This window comes from Anabrus simplex, chromosome 12 (genome assembly GCF_040414725.1).
Source record: "Anabrus simplex isolate iqAnaSimp1 chromosome 12, ASM4041472v1, whole genome shotgun sequence".
Taxonomy (NCBI): domain Eukaryota; kingdom Metazoa; phylum Arthropoda; class Insecta; order Orthoptera; family Tettigoniidae; genus Anabrus; species Anabrus simplex.
The window spans coordinates 29,219,381-29,239,507 of NC_090276.1; the positions used below are offsets into that span (position 1 = coordinate 29,219,381).

General features: G+C 39.7%; 1 protein-coding gene across 5 annotated transcripts in view; it reads right to left on the bottom strand.

Annotated features, from left to right (window-relative positions):
• The window catches only part of LOC136884342 (probable phosphorylase b kinase regulatory subunit alpha), a 141,045-nt gene that overhangs the window by 36,122 nt on the left and 84,796 nt on the right, over nt 1-20,127 (bottom strand). For all 5 annotated transcript variants that reach the window (XM_067156452.2, XM_067156451.2, XM_067156450.2 and 2 more), the window contains one exon: nt 13,138-13,274. In XM_067156452.2, coding sequence (XP_067012553.2) covers nt 13,138-13,274 — 137 coding nt within the window. The remainder of the gene's footprint in view (nt 1-13,137; nt 13,275-20,127) is intronic.

Genomic DNA, 20,127 nt, shown 5'->3' on the forward strand with positions numbered 1-20,127 from the left:
GCGATACAATCGATAAAAGTAAAAATTTAAACATCTAATCCTGGACGTTTTACAAGTAAGAACATTTGACGAAACTTGTTCCGTCTTCAAGAAGAGCTGTTGAAATGCGCTCTGTCTACTTCCAATTGTTGTGGCCACTATCTGCTTTACGATTTCCAAGGATTCTCTAAACAATACCAACCGAATGTGATGCTAAGATGGTCCCTTATGCAAGTTCACCGCCGATCACTTTTCCAGTACAGTACTTCCTCAAATTACCGCAATGACGGGATGTTAACACCAAGATCCATAAGTATGCCATTGCCATCCTTTTGTGAGATACAGTTTCTTGAAAAGTGCATGATCGAGGAGTTAGCGTTGATGTGACTGAAATTTCTGGACGGTTGATCCGGGAAATAGTTTCTTCAAGGAACGGTTAATGCGGGATTTTTACAACATGATTTAATTACGATGCTCACAGGACCACGTACTTTGGACGAATAATATGGAAAAGCGTAGTTTCCAGGAACATATAATCGAGGTTCTACTGTATGAGGATATTTGTTCACACGTACTTCCTTTTAAAACAACAATTATCAGTACAACCAATCACATTAAAATAATGTATAACAGCATCCAACATCTGTCAAAACTGCACGGTATATGGTGAAAATGAACAATCCATCTAAACCAACGTCACCAGAACACATTCATAAATTGATGACCGATATCCATGTCCAACATCAATTTGTGCAGTGTCATTCATTATCTCATAAGTACCAAACATTCCTGCTTCAACGTAAGTTAAACCAATTTCTTTATATTTCCTATTTTTATAATCATTTAGGGCCGGTATTATAATAGAGGTTTAAACTGTTGGTTCAGTTTAAACTTCGGTTTATCTGGTAGTCCTGTATTATAAAACTTAATCTTATGTTTAACTAGAGATTAACTTAAATACCACTCATCTACCATTTAAACTGAAGTTTAAGAATACATAACCTTACAACAGGGCAGAACGAATGGATCTCGAAAATATTTATGAGGTGTTTGAAGAAATACTAATCGATGATGAAAAAGTGGTTCAGATTATTGAACGACCACGGGCACCACAAGTTTTTCGAGCAAGGGCACGTCACTTTCATTTATGAAATGAAATTTTTAAAAAAATAGGTTTAGGCTTACAAAACAGACTGTCATAACCCCATTTCATCAAACTGGTGCTAGAATAAAACATGCAACGAAAAGGTAAGAATGTGAAAAAAACTTTTTTAACCGTTTGAATGTCAAAAGTGTAAATTTTAGAAAATAAAGTAACTTCCTTCTATTTCAGAAATCATGCTGTAGAACCCCTCAGTCAGCTACTAACAGCATTGCGGTTTTATGCCTCCCGTAGTATGTTTATCACAATGGGAGATTTCGGAGGAATTCATAAGGCCACTGTTTCACGGATTATATAAATATTTCTGTACTAATTGCACAAGCAATTCTATTTCCTTACAAGTAAAATTAGGACAACGTTTATTCATTTTATTCGCCATTTTACCTACAAGAAGGAAACAAAACATTATCGATAGTCATCTTTTCTTGCAAGTCACTGCAATACATTATCGACAGTCATTTTTTCTCGCAAGTCACTGCTACCAAGATCGTATATTTCCTTGTTCACCTCAGTTTAACTTAGGCCGGTCATAATAAGACTCAACATCGGTTTAAACTCAAGTTACAGTTTAACTCAATCTTCAGTTTAAACCCTCATTACAATACCGGCCCTTAATGTCTCACTAACACATACAGGTCTTCGGCAATGGTGGGTTGGAATATGGCTATGACTGGAAAGGTAGTGGTCATGGCCTTAATATACATCAGTCTCTTGTGAAAATGAGAAATCCAGAAAGCCATTTTCCGGGTTGCCGATGGTGGGATTCGAAGCTTCATTTCCTGAATGCAAGGTTAACCCTCAGGACGTCGCACTGCAGTCTTTTCAACCGCATGCATTCTTCTTTTGTTACTCTGTCAACGATTTTGCCATTAATGCTTTCACGGCCCGTACTTATAGACATGATATTGTAAAGGCTTTTGGGCTTATGCCGTGTCAAGAAAATAAGGTGAAATTCTTAACGTTTCGCAGAGAACTCGTGGTCAGTCGAGATTTCTTCTGAAGACGCAGAGCAAAACTCTCCGCAAAACGTTAAGAATTTCACCTTATTTTCTTGATACGGCATAAGCCCAAAAGCCTTTACAATATCTATCAAAGATTGTTGTAGGACAGGTTTCTCCCTCCACCATATCTACCCCGCACCCTTCCTCTAGTGTTTAAAGCCAGGTAGCACTCCCCACTTGCTATTCTGTTGTCGCTGTGGATGTTTATGTGAGCGCGCGGTCCTTTCGACCGCAGGCGACTACTGCTGTTTGTTAAATTCAGTTCTAACATTGGGCGCGCAACAATTAGTATACAAGAATGGTTTGACTGTTTACTTGTGTTATGAGTGAAAATAGATCTCGAAGAAATTGACAGGATAAACAAATTGATTGATAGAGTGGAAAAGGAAGAGAAATATAATGAAACATTATGAAAACTACAAGTTAATGCAAGGAAGAGACTTTCTGATGACGATGTGAGAGATACAGAAGAGGCATGTAATATTTTAGAAGAAAAAGACGACACTGACGATTTTCTTGGAAAAAGTTATCACTACACGGATACCAAGGATTCTGCAGATACTGAAGCTGAAAATATGAATATAAAAGAGAACAGGGTTGTACCAGGAAACATAGCATTACCTCAGTACACTGGAAAGGACAAGATAACTAAGTGGGACTTCCTCTGTACTATGTCTAAGGGACAAGCCAGAAGACATAATATAGTATCGCACATGCCTGGTCTGTTAAATTTAGCTCGTAATATAACATTTCCCACTGAATCATGGCAGTTATTCTTCCCTGATGATATGCTAGACAAAACTGTACGTTACACAAATCTATGGATTGGAATGAGACAAGAAAATTATCGAAGACCTCGGGATGCCCCAGACACAAACCATGTAGAGGTGAAGGCAGTAATAAGATTGCTCTACCTCACAGGAGGTCAGAAGTCATACCACACAAATCTGAAAGATTTATGGGCCTGAAATGGTCCAGGTGTTGAGCTTCTTCTCACAACTATGAGTCTCAGAAGGTTTCATTTCCTACTGACTGCTTTGCGATTTGACAACTTCACAGGCAGGGTAGATCATCAGAAATCTGATAAATTCACAGCCTTTCAGGAGGTGTGGGAGGAATTCGCCGAACATTACAAATTGTATTACTCTTTGAGTGAATACGTCATGATTGATGAAATGCTTGACGTCTTCTAAGGCATCCTTTTCATCAATGTATAGGAAATAAGCTGGCAAAATACGGTTTTAAAATATTTGCCCTTGCAGATGTGAGGACCTTCTATACACAAAATGTGGAGATATATACAGGGAAACAACCTGATGGACCATACAAAGTGAACAATGGCGGTAAAGATGTAGTGGAGATACTAGTACAGCCGATTTCTGGCACTGGTCATAACATAACCAAGGATAATTGGTATACTGTATCCGTCTTACTAATAAAAAGTCCTTATACAGTTGTTTAACACTTGTATAGTTATACAGTGAATAAACCCTGTATAAGCGTTGTATATTTTTCTTACTAATAAACGTGGTATACGCATTGTATTACTATACAGCATGTATACACTCGTTCCAAGTCGTAGGAATCTCTTCCTGCAGTTCACCAGCGTATTTCGCACGTTCACTGCCTTAATGATTGCTTCTGCTGGTTATCTACGAGCAAAACTTTCCAGAAAGTTGCGCAGTAGCACGGCATGTCGAAAAGGCAGTGGCAACACAAAGTCCGACAGCTGGAAATTGACTTATATTGATATCAACATTTCTTCAGCTTGCTTGTGTAATCTCTCTTTATTCGTGTCAGAAGTATCAACTTTACTTACAGATATTTAACAAAAATCAACAAGATATCTACATTCGTACTATACAAATATACAAGTCTATTATAGAATCACAGATAGAGCAACAATATTCGAGAGCTAGATGATGCTTGCCCAGTATTGGGCGACGTCAATAGCGTTGGGGGAGGCTGCAATCAAGTCTTTCATAGTGCACATTGAAGGACATAAAACACACTGACATAGATGTTGGATCGTCTGCTGCTCTCCGCAATCACAAAGTGATGAATCACTTGAGAAGCCCCACTTCCGCAAGTTTACTTTGGTTCTGCCGACTTCTGTACGGAGTCTGTTAAGGGCTTTCCATACTGTCCACTTCTCCTGGTGTCCACATGGAAGACTTTCCTTCGGCTCTATCCAGTTGGAAAGGTGGTGGATTCTTTCTTTCCACATTGTGACTCTTGCATTCTCTGCTATCCCCTCAAGATTAACTGATGTGCGGAGAAAACTTTTCCTAGATTTTAGCCTCTGTGTGGCTGGGTGCTATCCATAGAGAGGATGTGCTTCTGAAGAAGATGCCTGGAGCCTTTCTTTGTTAGCTGCTACCTCCCTACAAATCTCACCGGGAGCAATACCAGCTAAAAGTTGGACCTTCTCAATGGGTGTAGGTTTCAGACATCCAGTAATGATCTTGCAGCTTTCGTTTAAAGCGATGTCGACCTGCTTCGTATGAGCTGACCTGTACCAAACCGGGGAGGCATATTCTCCTGCAGAATAGCATAGAGCTAGAGCTGATGTTCTAATCGTTTGTGGTTGTGTTCCCCAACTTGTTCCTGATAACTTTCGTAGAATGTTGTTTCTGGCAGCTATCTTTTATTTCAGGTTTTGGCAATGTTTCTTATATGTTAATGTGCGATCCAGCATAACTCCCAGGTACTTTGGTGTAAAGCAGTGTTCCAGTCAGTTCCCCTTCCATAGTACTTTGAGTTTCTGAGAAGCCTGCGCATGCCGCAGATGGAACGCACAAATCTGAGTCTTAGCTGGATTTGGTTTGAGTTGGTTTTTCTCATAATAGGTACCTAGCTCTTCTAATGCAGCAGTTAAAGAGATCTCTGCTTCATCAAAGGTATCAGTTTGAGTAGTAAGTGCAAGGTCATCGGCATAGATAAAGCTTTTAGTATTTTCTGGTAATGGCTGGTCATTAGTGTAGATGTTGAAAAGAATAGGAGCCAGTACACTGCCTTGAGGTAGTCCATTCCTTTGATTCCTCCATCTGCTTCGGCGTCCTTGGAATTCGACAAAAAAGCAACGATTTTCCAGGAGAGTAGCTATCATCTTGGTTACCTTGATGTCTGTAATCATTCTATAAAGTTTGTGTAATAATATCCTGTGATTTACTGTATCGTAGGCGGCTGAGAGGTCCACAAAAGCCACACCAGTAATCTTCTTCATTTCAAACCCGTCCTCGATGTTCTGGGTTAGATGTAAAACCTGTGCTGTGCAACTCTTTCCTGGGCGGAAGCCACATTGCTGAGGGATTAGGACTTGGTCTACTACTCCCATTAAGCGATTGAGCAACATTCTTTCCATTATTTTGTATAGGTGGCAGAGTAAGGAGATTGGTCTGAAATTTTTGGGGTTTGAAGGTTCCTTTCCAGGTTTCAGAAATGCGATCACCTTGGATTTTCTCCATATTTTTGGAATTTTTAGGGAAGTAAAGCAGTTGTTGAAGAATTTTAAAAGCCATGCCTGTGTGGTTGAACTGAAGTGTTTTATTTGTTCTATTGTGATATCATCTAATCCTGCCGCTTTTCCATTTTTGACGCATTGAATCGCTTTCTGTAATTCCGTTATTTCAAATGGCCGGGATAGGTTACTGGACTTCATTACCTCACTTTTTAGAATATTATGTTCCATCTTCCTTATTAGGTGATTTGTTTTCCCATTGATGGCAAGCTGATTTGCGATTTGGTTTGCCGTAACATTTGCATGGACTGGTCCCTTGGTTGGATCGTTGCTAAGTCGTTTGAGAAGCTTCCAAGCCTTTTGGCTATCCCTTGACATGTCAGTTTCCTCCATAAGTTTGATCCAAGCATCTTTCTTTGCCTCTGCAATTGAGGAAAGCAGTTTCCTTCCAGCTGAGATAGTGTCTTCACTTAGTGGATCTTCCTGAAACAGTGAAATATATGTGTTCATTTGGGCAGCTGGGTCTGAAGTTAGACCTTGTATATAGTTAACTCTGCATCCTCGTGGTATGGAAGCACGGGAAGCTTTCTTTACAGCTTCAACAAACTGATCATAAAACTCCGGTGTTGGGTGGATATCTGATATTATTTTATCAAGGGTTGAGCTGAACTTCTCCCAGTCTGTTTTTTTTTGAAATTATATCTCCTTCGAAACGGAACCTTTATTGGTTGAATTGCAGAGAAAAGTTGACACATTATGGGCCGATGCTGGGTATTTGGAATAAGATTGCACATTGATTTCACACATTGCTGTGCCACGTGTTCACTCACAAATATCAGGTCTGGGTTGAAGCCTCGTCGCCATCTACTGCTGTTAAAGGATGGAGGTAGTTTGGGGTCATGAATAAGTTGTAATTGGTAATCATCAGCCCATTCTAACACAGCTTCTCCATTATTATCATCATCTGTATATCCCCATGCACTGTTATGGCTGTTGAAGTCGCCAACCACGAAGTTTGTCTTTTGCTTGAAGTAGTTATCTGGAATTTTAAAGGAGAAATCTACATTTGGTGGTTTGTAGACGCCCGAAACGGTGCAGTTACTGAGTTTCACAGTTATTATCTCGATTTGATTTTCATTGGTGGCTGCAACAGACAAAATCTGTAAATTTGGTTTGGCAAAAACAGCGCTGCCATACTGTCTGTGGGGAATCTCGGCCACAAGTCTCATTCCCGCTATTTTTGGTCGCCGTAGTTGCTCATCCCTGTGAGTTTCCTGAAGGCATAATATTTCACATTTGTAAGTTTGACAAAGCTGGTGTAATATTCCTTCTTTAGATGGAGATAAACCTTCAATATTTACAGATATAATGGTTAGTGTTGGTCTTGATAAAGACCGTTCTGAATATAGCGAATGGGTCATATTGACTGGTAGATACTTCTGGAATGCTGACGTTCAGTTCAGTACTGGAATTTTAATCCAGGTACCTATGCAGGGGCACCACGAGCAGGAATCAGCTTCACCCACGAAAGAAATGGAAAAGCTTAAGAAAAGATAAAAAGCTCCTAACTGGGATAGTACGAAAAACGTAAGCAATTGTAATTGAATCGGTGAGTTGAAAAGGGTACACATTCCAAAATCCTTACTTTTCAGGAGAAAGGAAAAACTGTTTTGTAGCTATAAAAAAAGTTTGATCAAAAAAGTTTCTGTTAGGCATTTATACATAATATACCTGCATATTCAACTACAATATATGGAAATCATGTTACGTACGGTTTTCAAGTTATACCATTATATGTCAAGGGATATGTCCCTTTTTATACTTAAATTTGAGAAAGATCTTTGTATAGGCAGATAATGAATAATAAACTCTCAATTTCAAAAGTCTATTACACAAAAATACGCCCAACCATCATTTCTTTTATAGTTATTAACTGTCATTCCATCTCTTTCAAGTGTTTCACTTTACGAAGATGTCTAGCCTCCACAACCTCTGAACGGTGTCTATGTTTAAAATATCGTGAAGATCGTCAACGTTATCGTCCATTCTTTCAATGTGTGTTCAAAGTTACAGTCGAGCCGCTGGCTGTCCGGCCCTGACGTTTCTCAGACAGTGTTGCCGATTTTGAACCATACGATATAAACAAACACACACACCTAAAATATTTCACGTATACGTAGATCAGATTGTGTGTTAATGCGATGGAAATGCGTACGGAAAGGTGCGAATATTACCTCTAATATACTGAAAGCCAACACTAGTGTAATCATAATAATAAAACGTTCCAATTAAAATTAAGTGCACTCAATAACAGCGTAAATATAACGAAACATTCCAGTCGAAGTTATGCACATTCCAAGAACAGCGTAAAGATAATAACAAAACACTGCGGTCAAAGTTAAGCACGGTCAGGGAATAGAATAACCGTAACTCAAAAACAGTAGGCTATAGACGTAATATAAAATAACAACATTAAAACCGAACTGTGTGAACAGTATCACCGTAATTTTAATAAGTCAGAATAAAGAACCCTGAAAATAGTATCAACGTGGCAATAAAAACGTCGCTTTTCACGGTTGTCCTACCTACTTTTAAAGCGTCACAAACTCGATCCACCACTTTTGTAACAGGAAGAAGAGGCACACCGTTATCACGCCCTTTCTCAAAATATTCACGTAGCCGGTATATAAATTCACGGCGTTGGCTTTTATAACAACTTATTTTTTTCTTAATTGTTTCCGATGATCCACTGGCCATATCACAATAACAAAAACAAACGGCTTACACACAGTGAACGCATGCACTTCATGCAGCTAGCGAGCAACTGAGGCCACGTGTTTCTCTTCAAAGAAGTGGCATCACCGCACTAGCAGTACAAGAGAGTTATGGCGACATGAACGGTGATTGGTGCTTGCTGTTAAATCTTAAATCTGGCCCGCCAGTGACGTCAGGCATTGCAAACCATGACGATTATTCTACCACTAGCAGAACTCTTAGTATTCTTTGTGGTAAAATATCTTTAATTAAAACAATAATATAAAATCGACGAGGGGTGTAGGTTTCAATGATTTAATATTAAAATCATACGGCACATTGTAAATTCATAACAGTGTTTTCAAGGTTATATGTATAGTTTCAAATCTCCGCAGGTTGGCAATGCTATTCTCTACTCTTATTTTTCTTTTCATCACAATCTGTCAGGGCAGGACAGCCAGCGGCTGGACTGTAAATGGATACGTTGAATATTTCACCACGATTATATTACTGCAGACAGTAAATACCACAAAAATAAATTGCTCACTCGTTTCTTTTTCCGCTACTCGCTGCTATACAATGCTTATACAAGGGTCCTGGTCTGTATAAGCAATTCAATGAATAACTATAACAGATGTATACACAGGAGGCTTATACACAGTTTATTAGTAACGAATTTCATATAAACAGTGTATAAACCCTGTATAAAAGCTATACACCGTTTACTAGTAAGACGGTAAGTCAATACCATTAGCTCACAGTCTTCTGGCCAACCACAGACTTACTCTGGTTGGAACGATAAAGAAAAAACGGGAAATTCCTCTCGTCTTTTTTCAAACAAAAACCAGACCAGAAGGGAGCATCATGTTTACCTTTGGAAATCTGTCCAAGTAGTTGTCGTCGTATGTTCCCAAAAAAAAAATGTAGTGGTGTTGTTATCAACTATGCACAACAGTGATGACACTGATGAGGAAACGGGTGAGGTAGAGAAACCTGATATATTGACTTTTTACAATCTAACCAAATGGGGAGTGGATGTCGCTGATAATCTGAAAGCATCTTATACAGTGTCAGAAAGGAGCAGATGATGGACTCTGACACTGTTTTACACTTTCCTCAATGTAGGTGGCATCAACAGTTTCATAATTCTACAAAACAAAATTTTTGAAGACACTAGAAACTGAATTATGGCATGATTACTTGAAGTATCGCTTCTCCCTTGAAAATATTCCCCGACGAATCAAGCAGAGACTACGGGATATTCTTGGGACAGGAAGAGAAGAAGAAAGGCCTGAGAGGAATAACCAAATCCCTGGGAAATGTGCCTTCTGTAAAATGAAATGGCGTATGGCTTTTAGTGCCGGGAGTATCCAAGGACATGTTCGGCTCGCCAGGTGCAGGTCTTTCGATTTGACACCCTTAGGTGACCTGCGCGTCATGATGAGGATGAAATGATGATGAAGACGACACATACACCCAGCCCCGTGCCAGAGAAATTAACCAATGATGGTTAAAATTCCCGACGCTGCCAGGAATCGAACCCGGGACCCCTGTGACCAAAGGCCAGCACGCTAACCATTTAGCCATGGAGCCGGACTGTGCCTTCTGTGATAGAACAAGAAACAGAAAGACGAAGAGTTCGTGCACTATCTGTTCTCTGTACGTAAGTTATGTTATGAGGACAATGTCTTCTCGCAATTACAGAGCTTTCCAATGTTCCCACTTACTGTTGTGCTACGTTTTGGCCGCACGAACTTAACGTTGCGAAGTGGTTTATCAGCTAGTTGTTGTACTCTTGATAGTGAGACTAGGAGGGAACGTCTTCAAATAGAGGGTCGATACTGACAGTACTCAGTGAACTAACAACGAGGCCGCTGGAAATCGGCCCCATGAGAACACAACACATTTACTCTACAAGGAGGTATTCCACACAATTAGGGCTATATTCATTACACAATCGACCACCTATTTGAAGATGTTCTCTCCTAATCTCACTATCACGAGTAAAACTAGCTGATAAACTACTTTTCAACACTAAGTTCGCGCGGCCAAAAAAAATATTTACATACTAGTGTAACTAATTTCATGAAGCCCCATTTTATTGAGATTTTAACATAGCACAACAAGAACAAATTAAACAACTGACTACCATATTTTAAGATAGTAAATGTAAAAATCCGAGAAGAGTGTTTTGACGCAACACAACTGCACAGTCCCGACGGACTTGCGGTTCCCCATTCGACAGAGATATCAGTGAAATAAAACAGACATTTTATTAGATTTTAAGACTGTAATATATGACAACAACCCAAAGAAAATGGTTTCTAATGATTGTGATTGTACTCTTTTAATCATTAGTCTAACAAATTAAACAAACTGGTCACTAGATTTAAAGACAGTGAATTTATAAAAGTTTGAGAAGAGTGTTTTAATTCAACAGACAGTGTTATGCTAGTGAAATGAAACATGGACGGTTATTAGATTTTAATACTGCAATATATGACAAACTCTCAAAGAAAGTGGTTTTAAATGACTGTATGTACTATTTTAATTATTACTGTAAGCAATTGAGGACGATCCATGAATCAAAACTAGTACTGCAACTTAGATATTAATAAATTAATTTTCCAACATAAATATAGTACTGATTAGGTGGGAACATCAGAAAAACTCTGTAATCGTGAGTTGTAAACCATCAAAACGGAAAAATGCATAATCACACATGACACACAGTCTTCTACTATCAAACCTGTAGTATGGGGACAGCAGATGACGAAAATATAGATGACGGTTTTATTATCTAAGGATACAGTCAGCTCATGCATTAAATGAAGCATTAATCAGAAGCACTGTATTGTCTTTAGTGAAATGTAAGACTCTAAATTGCTGTTGTAGCTTTTAAAGTGATAAGCATTGCTCTTATCATAGCACTGGATACCTTACTTATATTGCTGTAATATTACTTTAAAGATATCTTTACTGATAGTTGTAAATTACTTGTACATTGTACTGTACTATACACAAACCTTTTCTTGAGCCCTGAGTTCCCTAGTGCTGAATCGGTAGACCTCGGTTATCTTCGACATCCATTTTGGCAACCTTTGAATCACAAACTATGAACCGCTTATGCATCACTGTGCGACGTCTGGCATACCCTTTACGAACTAGTACTGTTGTTGTTTACGCATCAAAGCCAAACTATATAATTCATGCTAGGACCAAGATTCGCATCGAGAAATGTTATTAAATGTTAAATAATGTATGTGTGACACAGTTGTTGGCGTATGATAACAAATGTTTAGAAAATTCATATCGATCGATCATATTATCGATTCAATTCAGATTTCATTTCCATCCAGTTGGCAGTACAACCAGAACCGACAGCGCTCCCTCCTTACTCCTCACCCCGTAAAAATCGGGCTCAAGAAAAGGTTCGCGTATAATACTGTTTACTTTTGTGAATTCTGTGACTCCGTGTTTTTCCTATTTCACTGTATTTTGATGTGTGTTTTAAAGTAGAATGTAACATTAGTTATTGTATTATCATGCCGAAACACACAATGATCATCTCCAAACTGGTTTTCTACCATAGACAACACATAGATGGTCAAAATGTCCTTATATCCTTCTGACTTTAAAATGCTCAGTAGTAATACGAAAGGACTAAGACCCTTCTATGAAAATCCCCCCCACACTGTCACCCCACCTACATCAAATTTCACTGGGGAGCACTGCAGAGGCTCTCGGTATCATTCACAGGCATAGAAACAGCTGCATACTGTGTTCACTATCAGCTAGATGAAAGTCGACTGCGGAGTTCAATACACGGGAGGTGCACGTGCATTTGTCCTGACCATGGATGCAAGGCAAGCTTGTTAGTGAGTGAAAGCCTGTTGAAAGGTGCGAATGCCCAGCTGTGTGCTGTTCTGTTTTGCATATTAAATCACAAAGCGTATTATGACTCTGTATATGTTTACTGCTGCACAACTAATGTTTGCGGTGAACATGTGTGAACTCAGTCAACTTGTCAAATCTAAACACAATTTCAAGCATGATTCCCAGGTGTAAAATTTCCAAGTCATACAACAATTCATGCTCACTATAACAAATTTCAAGTTTCGAGAAGTGTTCAGCCTAAGAAACCAAATGGATAGATAGGGTAGAGTTCTCGATGGAGAAATAGCAGATAACATCGGTCATAGTTTGGGAAATTGATCAAAATAATTCCTTAGGCATCTTTAAAAACAAGTAGGAACTTTTTACTGCTCTGCACAAAAGGCTACTAAATAGTTAAAGTTAAAACCATATGGGGCACAGGGATGTGACACTAATATTTCATGTGAGCAACAGTGGGTGTAATATTAAAGAGGGCCAAAAATATGTGGACAATGATGGCAGATAGTTCAAGCATTTCCTTTCATAACGTTGATAAGTAAAATACTTTATCGTCGCCATAAGACCTATCTGTGTCGGCGCGACGTAAAGCCCCTAGCAAAAAAAAAAAAAAGTAAAATACTTAAGTAGTTCTTTTTTTCCTTGAAAAAATTCCTCCACCTCTGCTGGGTTTCAAAACATAATCTTGGGACCCACAGGTCAGCACTCAACCACTAATCTAAGGAGAGATCCGGCCATCTAAATGTCTGATAACCTTTTTGTTTTCTCCCTTGAAACAACTCTTATCACAACCACCATGCAGCAAATCCATATTAATATACTGTTGGTTTTTTTAACAGGAACAAAATAACAGTTTGGCTACAATCAAAACACATATCTTCACATACCTGTGTTGAAATTCAGACCCTGGGAATCGACAAGATACTGCAGGATATCTCCTTGTTCCTCAAGTGTCTCCGTCTCTCTGAGCATAGTGAGCAGTTCCTCCACCTCTGTATCAGCATACTGAGTCTCTGATATCAGTCTGTAAAACATGCAATGAAATTCATATTACTTTATACTGTATGTCTTTATTGGTATCTGAAAGACTCGCTGATGATATTGCAATACTGGCAGAAACAGACACAGGTAAGCAGCGAATTCTCAATAAGCTAGCAGAAACTTCAGGCAAATGGAACCTCAAAATGAACTATAATCATCATAAAAAATTAAACCCATTTCTTAACTGTGCTGATGGCTTAACAAACAGAGGTGCCAGTAATCAGGGTTATCAGTAATCCCATTTTTAACTCGCGCGCGCGCGCGCGCACACACACACACACACACACACACACACACACACACACACACACACACACACAAAGTCAAAATGTTTACGAGTCAAATCCAAAGCACCTCGTTTGCCCTTTCCAACAGCAATCTATCCTGAAGTATATCATATTACACAATAAAATTTGCCCATTACCAGTTAGTTTTGTGATAAAAAATTATTTGTAGCTTGTTTCGCACCCAGGAGCTCCTTTTTAGTGTAGGTTTTCTTCAAACATACTTCCCCCTGAGATGACATAAGCAATTCTAGCGTAGATGTACTTAATGTAGGCCGAATTCTGTCTGAATTTTCCAGACTGTTACTGCCAAGTTTTATTCTGGCTTTGATCATTCTTTCATTTATATATGTGATATCTGTTATGGTTTCAGTATCTTTACGTAGCACAAATCCAACTCCATTCTTTGTTTCCTTCTTGTTATCATGCCAGTAAAGCTTGTAATCTTCCCTCAGTTTCTTTGATTTCATCCCCTTCCATTTTGTCTCACTCATTCCTAATATATGATCCATTCTTTGTTTCCTTCTTGTTATCATGCCAGTAAAGCTTGTAATCTTCCCTCAGTTTCTTTGATTTCATCCCCTTCCATTTTGTCTCACTCATTCCTAATATATGAATCTTCCTCCTTTTCATCAGGTCTACTATCTCTTCACACTTGTTGGTCTGGTCAGTGTAATTATATTCAGGGTTCCTAATCTCAGTTTGGTTTCTTGGTAAGGTCTATTCTAGTTGTTATGTCTTTGATCGGTGTATCTTCTTGCATTTTCAGGATAAGCATCAGCCTTCTTAGGGTCATCATTAGTTCCTGAAGTGCCAGAAGTGGAGTCTTTTTCTGGTATGTTCGATCTGAGGCTTGTCCGTACAATGAAAGCAATAAAACAATTACTTCTTTACTGGCTCGCTGGGCCTAACATAAAGAAGGATTTTCTTTCGGGGTTTACTCCCTTAGCCTTTGAGGATCCCTCCTCATCCCACAAGGCAGTGGGTTCTTTCTGTGCTACCCCAGAGGTGGGTTGCCTCTTCCGCCAGCTCCACCGTACCAAATCATATTCTCCGCTTTTGCTGCCGTTGAGGTCTTCACTCGTTACCCTGAGCTGGGACCCTTTACCAGATATTACACACCGGGTCAGTGTGTTCTGGGACTTACATAGGCAGGGGCGCCACTCCCTGGGCAGGGCTGCCTCTCAGAGGGTCCCTACCTGTTACTTGTTTCTGTATATTTATTCATTCCTAATTCTAGCTACAATTTCTAGATTTACTTCTTTGCCTGAAGTCCTAAGTCAACTTAAACACATCATATTATGATAAGAAGATCATAATCTTAATAATTGTTGTTATATATATTTTAATGTTATACAGTGAAACCTCGTTAAGACATTTCTGCAGGGGACAAGGAAAAAGAACGTGTTAAGCGAGAAAACGTACTAATGGATATACAAATAAAAACTATCCAATAGGAATATGGAAACACTAGATATGATTTTTTCTGACATGAGGGCATTTTACGTTATGTATCCGTGGGTATAGTGAAAAATATAGGCCTATCTACCATTTCTGACGTTTAGAGGAAAGTATAAAAGGTGTGAAAAACACAAGAGAAAAAATATGAAAACCTTTTTCAGTAGGAATTATAAAATACCAAGTACACTGCAAGGTGTGAAAAACGCCAGGCAACAAATATGAAAACGTGCACATGGTACAACAAAAATATTGAAGTATTATTACGGATCACACACTTTCTAAAACAAATGTTAATAGAAGCCTTTTATTTTGGAGCAGTGTGTTACTTAACATTATTTTCTGGTCACACTCTTAGACAATGAATTGCAAGTTACATTCGACCATGTGTAACTGCAAGGAATGACTTTGGCCGCCATGTTGAATCAAACAAAACTTCAACCAACTTGAGTGATCGAGTCGAAACTCGAAGGTGCGAGTTTCAACATTTGCAACCTCTGGATGCTTATGCCAGTCCACTTTCTGACGAGATTTTAATTTTGTCTTCATTAAGTTATTAAGGAATTTCACATTTCCCGTATCCATAACTAGGCTATCACAAGACAAATATGCACCACAATAGTTAATTTCATACGATTATGTTCCTAATCCAGATATAGGATATAGGATACTGTATCATACAACAAATATTAGCTACACTTCACTGTACCATTCAACACAAAATAAATTTTTACCTTCTGAATGGAATGCGAAATACAAGCACAAACAGGTTCACTCTGCTATTCACCAACCTCGCTGCTAACCAGCAAGCAAAACTGAACATTCCTGAGGCTAATGGCTTGCTTCCCGAAAGTGGAACTTATATTTGAAGTTCAGGAAGGCCTTTTCCTGTAAGCACGCAACTGTGGCGATGGCTCCTACCCAAGTTGGAAATCACGTTTCTTTCAGAAGGGATGAGAAATACAGTAACATTTTCAGGTCTCGGTAAAATGTGATCATACTAACTTGTAATAGCGAAAATTTGTGACGCGATAATACGATGAGAATCAGGGCTTCTAATTTATGACGTGCTAAGTGGGAAAATGTGTTAATGAGGAAGGCACTAATGAGGTTTCACTGTAATTATTCCTACAACACTGTCCTTGTATGGTATATGTTTTAGTTATCATATAATCTGTTTAATTTTTATTTGGCTGAAGATGGCCAATAAGTGGCTGAAACTAGTCCCAAGACTTATGTAATATCATTTACTTCATATATTGTATTGTATTGTATTGTATTGTATTATTTGCATGTTGTAAATTCGAAGCCCCGATTCATGTCGTATTAAATCTATATAAAAAATACCTCGCTAATTAAGTCATCAATTTTTGCTATTACTGCTTAGTATGGTTACATTTTTCCTACTCCTGAAAATGTTCTTTGGAATCCCTTCTGAGCGGAGCGTGATTTCCAGCACGGATAAAGAGTACTCACCACAGGGGGCAGTTCGGTGAAGTTGCATGAAAACAGGAAAAGACCTTGAATTCTTGACCTCTAAAGGGCAAATTACACCTTTGGGGAGCAAGCCATTAGACTCAGGAAAGTTCAGTTTTGCTTGCTGGTTTTTCAGTGATGTTGATAAATAAATCCGTAAGCCTGTTAGTGCTTGTATTTCTTATTTCATTCAGAAGTGACAAATTAATTAATCACCAGGCAGACGTACACATCTGCAGTCAGGGTGCATGGGATAACCCCGCGAGTGCTCCTGGTATCATAACAAATTGCTCCCCAGACCAGAACTCCCAGTGTAGGTCCAGTGTGTCGACACCGCAGACAGGTAGAATGCAGGCACTCACCTGGCTTCGTCCTAACCAACAAACGGCAATCACTGGCACCAAGGCAGAACCGGCTTTCATCGGAAAACACAACGAACCTCCACTCCATCCTCCAATGAGCTCTCGCTTGACACCACTGAAGTTACAGACGGCAGTGGTTTGGGGACAGTCGAATGCACGCTGCAGGGCGTCTGACTCGGAGCTGTCCTTCAAGTGACTGATTTTGAACAGTTCGTTGCGTTGCTGTGATGCCAACTACCACTCCAATTGCTGCTGCAGATGCAGTTCGCAGCGCCACAGCCATACGCTGAATATGGCAGTCCTCCCTCTCGGTAGTGCCACAGGGACATCCAGAGCCCAGTCTTCTTGTGAGCATACCTTCCCGTGACCACTGCTGCCAGCACACAAGCACAGTGGAAACATTCCTGCCAAGTCGTTCTGCAATAGCGTGGAAGGAAAATACATCTTCACGTAGCCCTATTATATGGCCTTGTTCAACCGCAGTAAGCTGTTAATACTGGCCTCTTTGTCATCGTAAGGGCATTCTTGACCCACTCACACAGTCACTCTGTCCAATCTCACAGGTACCTAACAGGTATTTAAAGCAAACTTCATGTGTAATGTCAGGGTGCTGCTACTAACGCCACGTTAATGCCATTTGCAAGAAATTCGAATCAACATCATCTTTCAGGTGTATAAACATGCCTACCAACGTTCGTTAATCTAGCACAACCTCTTCTTGGTGTTTGGATATTTTTTTCCTGCTAGTGTAATAATAAGTGCCAGCCCCGTGGTGTAGGGGTAGCGTGCCTGCCTCTCACCTGGAGGCCCCGGGTTTGATTCCTGGCAGGTCAGGGATTTTTACCTGGACCTGAGGGCTGGTTCGAGGTAAACTCAGCCTACATGATTAGAATTGAGGAACTATCTGACAGTGAGATAGCGGCCCCGGTCCAGAAAGCCAAGAATAACGGCCGAGAGGATTCGTTGTGCTGATCACATGACACCTCGTAATCTGCAGGCCTTCGGGCTGAGCAGCGGTCGCTTGGTAGGCCAAGGCCCTTCAAGGGCTGTAGTGCCATGGGGTTTGGTTTGGTTTAGTGTAACAATAATGTTATTGGTTTTACATCCCACTAACTACTTGTTGTTTTTTCTTTTTTTTAAATTTATATAACTGGCTTTACATCGCGCCAACACAGACAGGTCTTAGAAGGAGGTGGCCATGGCCTTAATTAAGGTACAGCCCCAGCATTTGCCTGGTGTGTAACTAACCCTATTTTTTACGGTTTTCGGAGACTTCTTTTAAATCAATTAAAAAACAACAGGTCCCCAGGAGTATTTTTTGGCAGGTCTCTCGCTCTTCATTCTCATAATGCATCTTTCTTTATCACTGAAGTCTAGGCTTCTTTATTACACTGGTAATAAGGACCTCAATGCCAGCTACCTTTCTATTTACTTCATTCATGATTTTGTTCTTTTGAGTAGTTGGTGATTCATAGTTCTAATGAATCTATTTTCTGTTGTCTGCTGTAGTCATTGTTTAGTAGATTACCGTATTTCACGGCATAATCGTCGCCACCGCGTAATCGTCGCATCCTTTATTTTCAATACAAAAATCGGACTTTAAACCTTTAATTACATAATCGTCGCACGTCCAAATTTTGTTCACTAATCTGGTTAAAAGGTAAATGGAACTGCAACGTAAGTTGCACATGAATGCGCAATTTAAATACGTGTATGGTTTATGGGCAATTTGGCAACACAGTCACGTTTGCGACATGTTGCACAACGTATAAATAAATAATACCGGTATATGTACGACGCATAGCTTACCGGTAGACTATCGGCAGTTTGACAACGTGGTCGCGAGACAGTGTACTATTTATTCACCACCTACATATTATGCTTACCGGTAGGCTATCGGCAGTTTGACGACGTGGTCGCGAGACAGTGTACTATTTATTCACCACCTACATATTATGAGTTCCCATTTGAAATACGTAAGGCTGTAAGTTATCGCTTATCGGCAACGTCGCCAGGAAATACCGGCTAGGTAGGTTGAATGGACCTCGAACCAGCCCTCAGATACAGGTAAAATTCCCTGACCCGGCCGTGAATTGAACCCGAGGCCTCCGTGTAAGAGGCAAGCACGCTACCCCTACACCATGGGGCCGGTTCCTGTGTTATTGCGCACAAAGTGAAATCCAAGACGATAACGCAGATTTCCACGGAATTATTCAGCCGAATTATTTACGATGTCTCAGTTGTCATCGCTAGACTCTTATCTTACTACTACGTCATACGTGTCCGGGCATGGGATGAAAACTTTTACCCAAGCAGTCAAGATAATTATTATCCAATGCTATTAAAGTTTTATTTTATAAACTCGTCAGTAATGTAATGTAAAATCATCAATAACTGGGAAGAAATATTAACCTAATTACCGTATGTTTAAAAGAAATTGAAGAAAATGAATGTTTGTTACTGACGTCTCGGAATACAGTCAACTATACAGTAGATCAAAGAGAATAAGTACAGTAGATCTACACCGCGCTAGCTTGAGCTCCGGTTTGCGAGCTTTGCGCAAGCGCAGTAGTGTGTCGCAACCAACGAGCTAAACTGAATTGTTGCATGCTTCCTTGCTGCCTAACAGTATTGGCTGCTCTGGAATGGACAGATCACAGATGCATTTATTTGTTTCAGATTTACGTGATTACTGTAGAGATGTGTGCGTGAGAATTTAAGTTTTTAATTTGTGTTTTGGGTGTTTGCAGAAATAATTTGTTTTAATAGTGAACAATTACGGAAAGTCATTTATATCGCAAAACATTAACGTGTGAAGCATTTATAAGCGATTATGGGTAAATATAGAAACTATTCTGCGGGCTTCAAGCTAAGCGTAATTGCCTTCGCTGAACAGCGCGGGAACAGAGCTGCAGAAAGAAAATTTTCTGTGAGTGAAAAGTTGGTGCGTGACTGGCGGAAAGTAAAAAACAAGCTAAAAAGCACAAACCCTTCTAGACGCGCGTTTAGAGGTCCTAAAACAGGGAAGTTTCCTATAATTGACGAAGAAGTGTTTAGGTATGTCAGTGAAATACGTAACAATGGCTGCAGTGTATCATATGAAATGTTACAAATTAAGGGACAGGAGGTAGCGCGCAAACACAACATACCGGTAACTCAGTTTAAGGCGACTCGTGGGTGGATTAAGGGGTTCATGCGACGACACAATCTGTCAGTGCGAAGGAGAACAACACTAAGCCAAAAGTTGCCTGCTGAT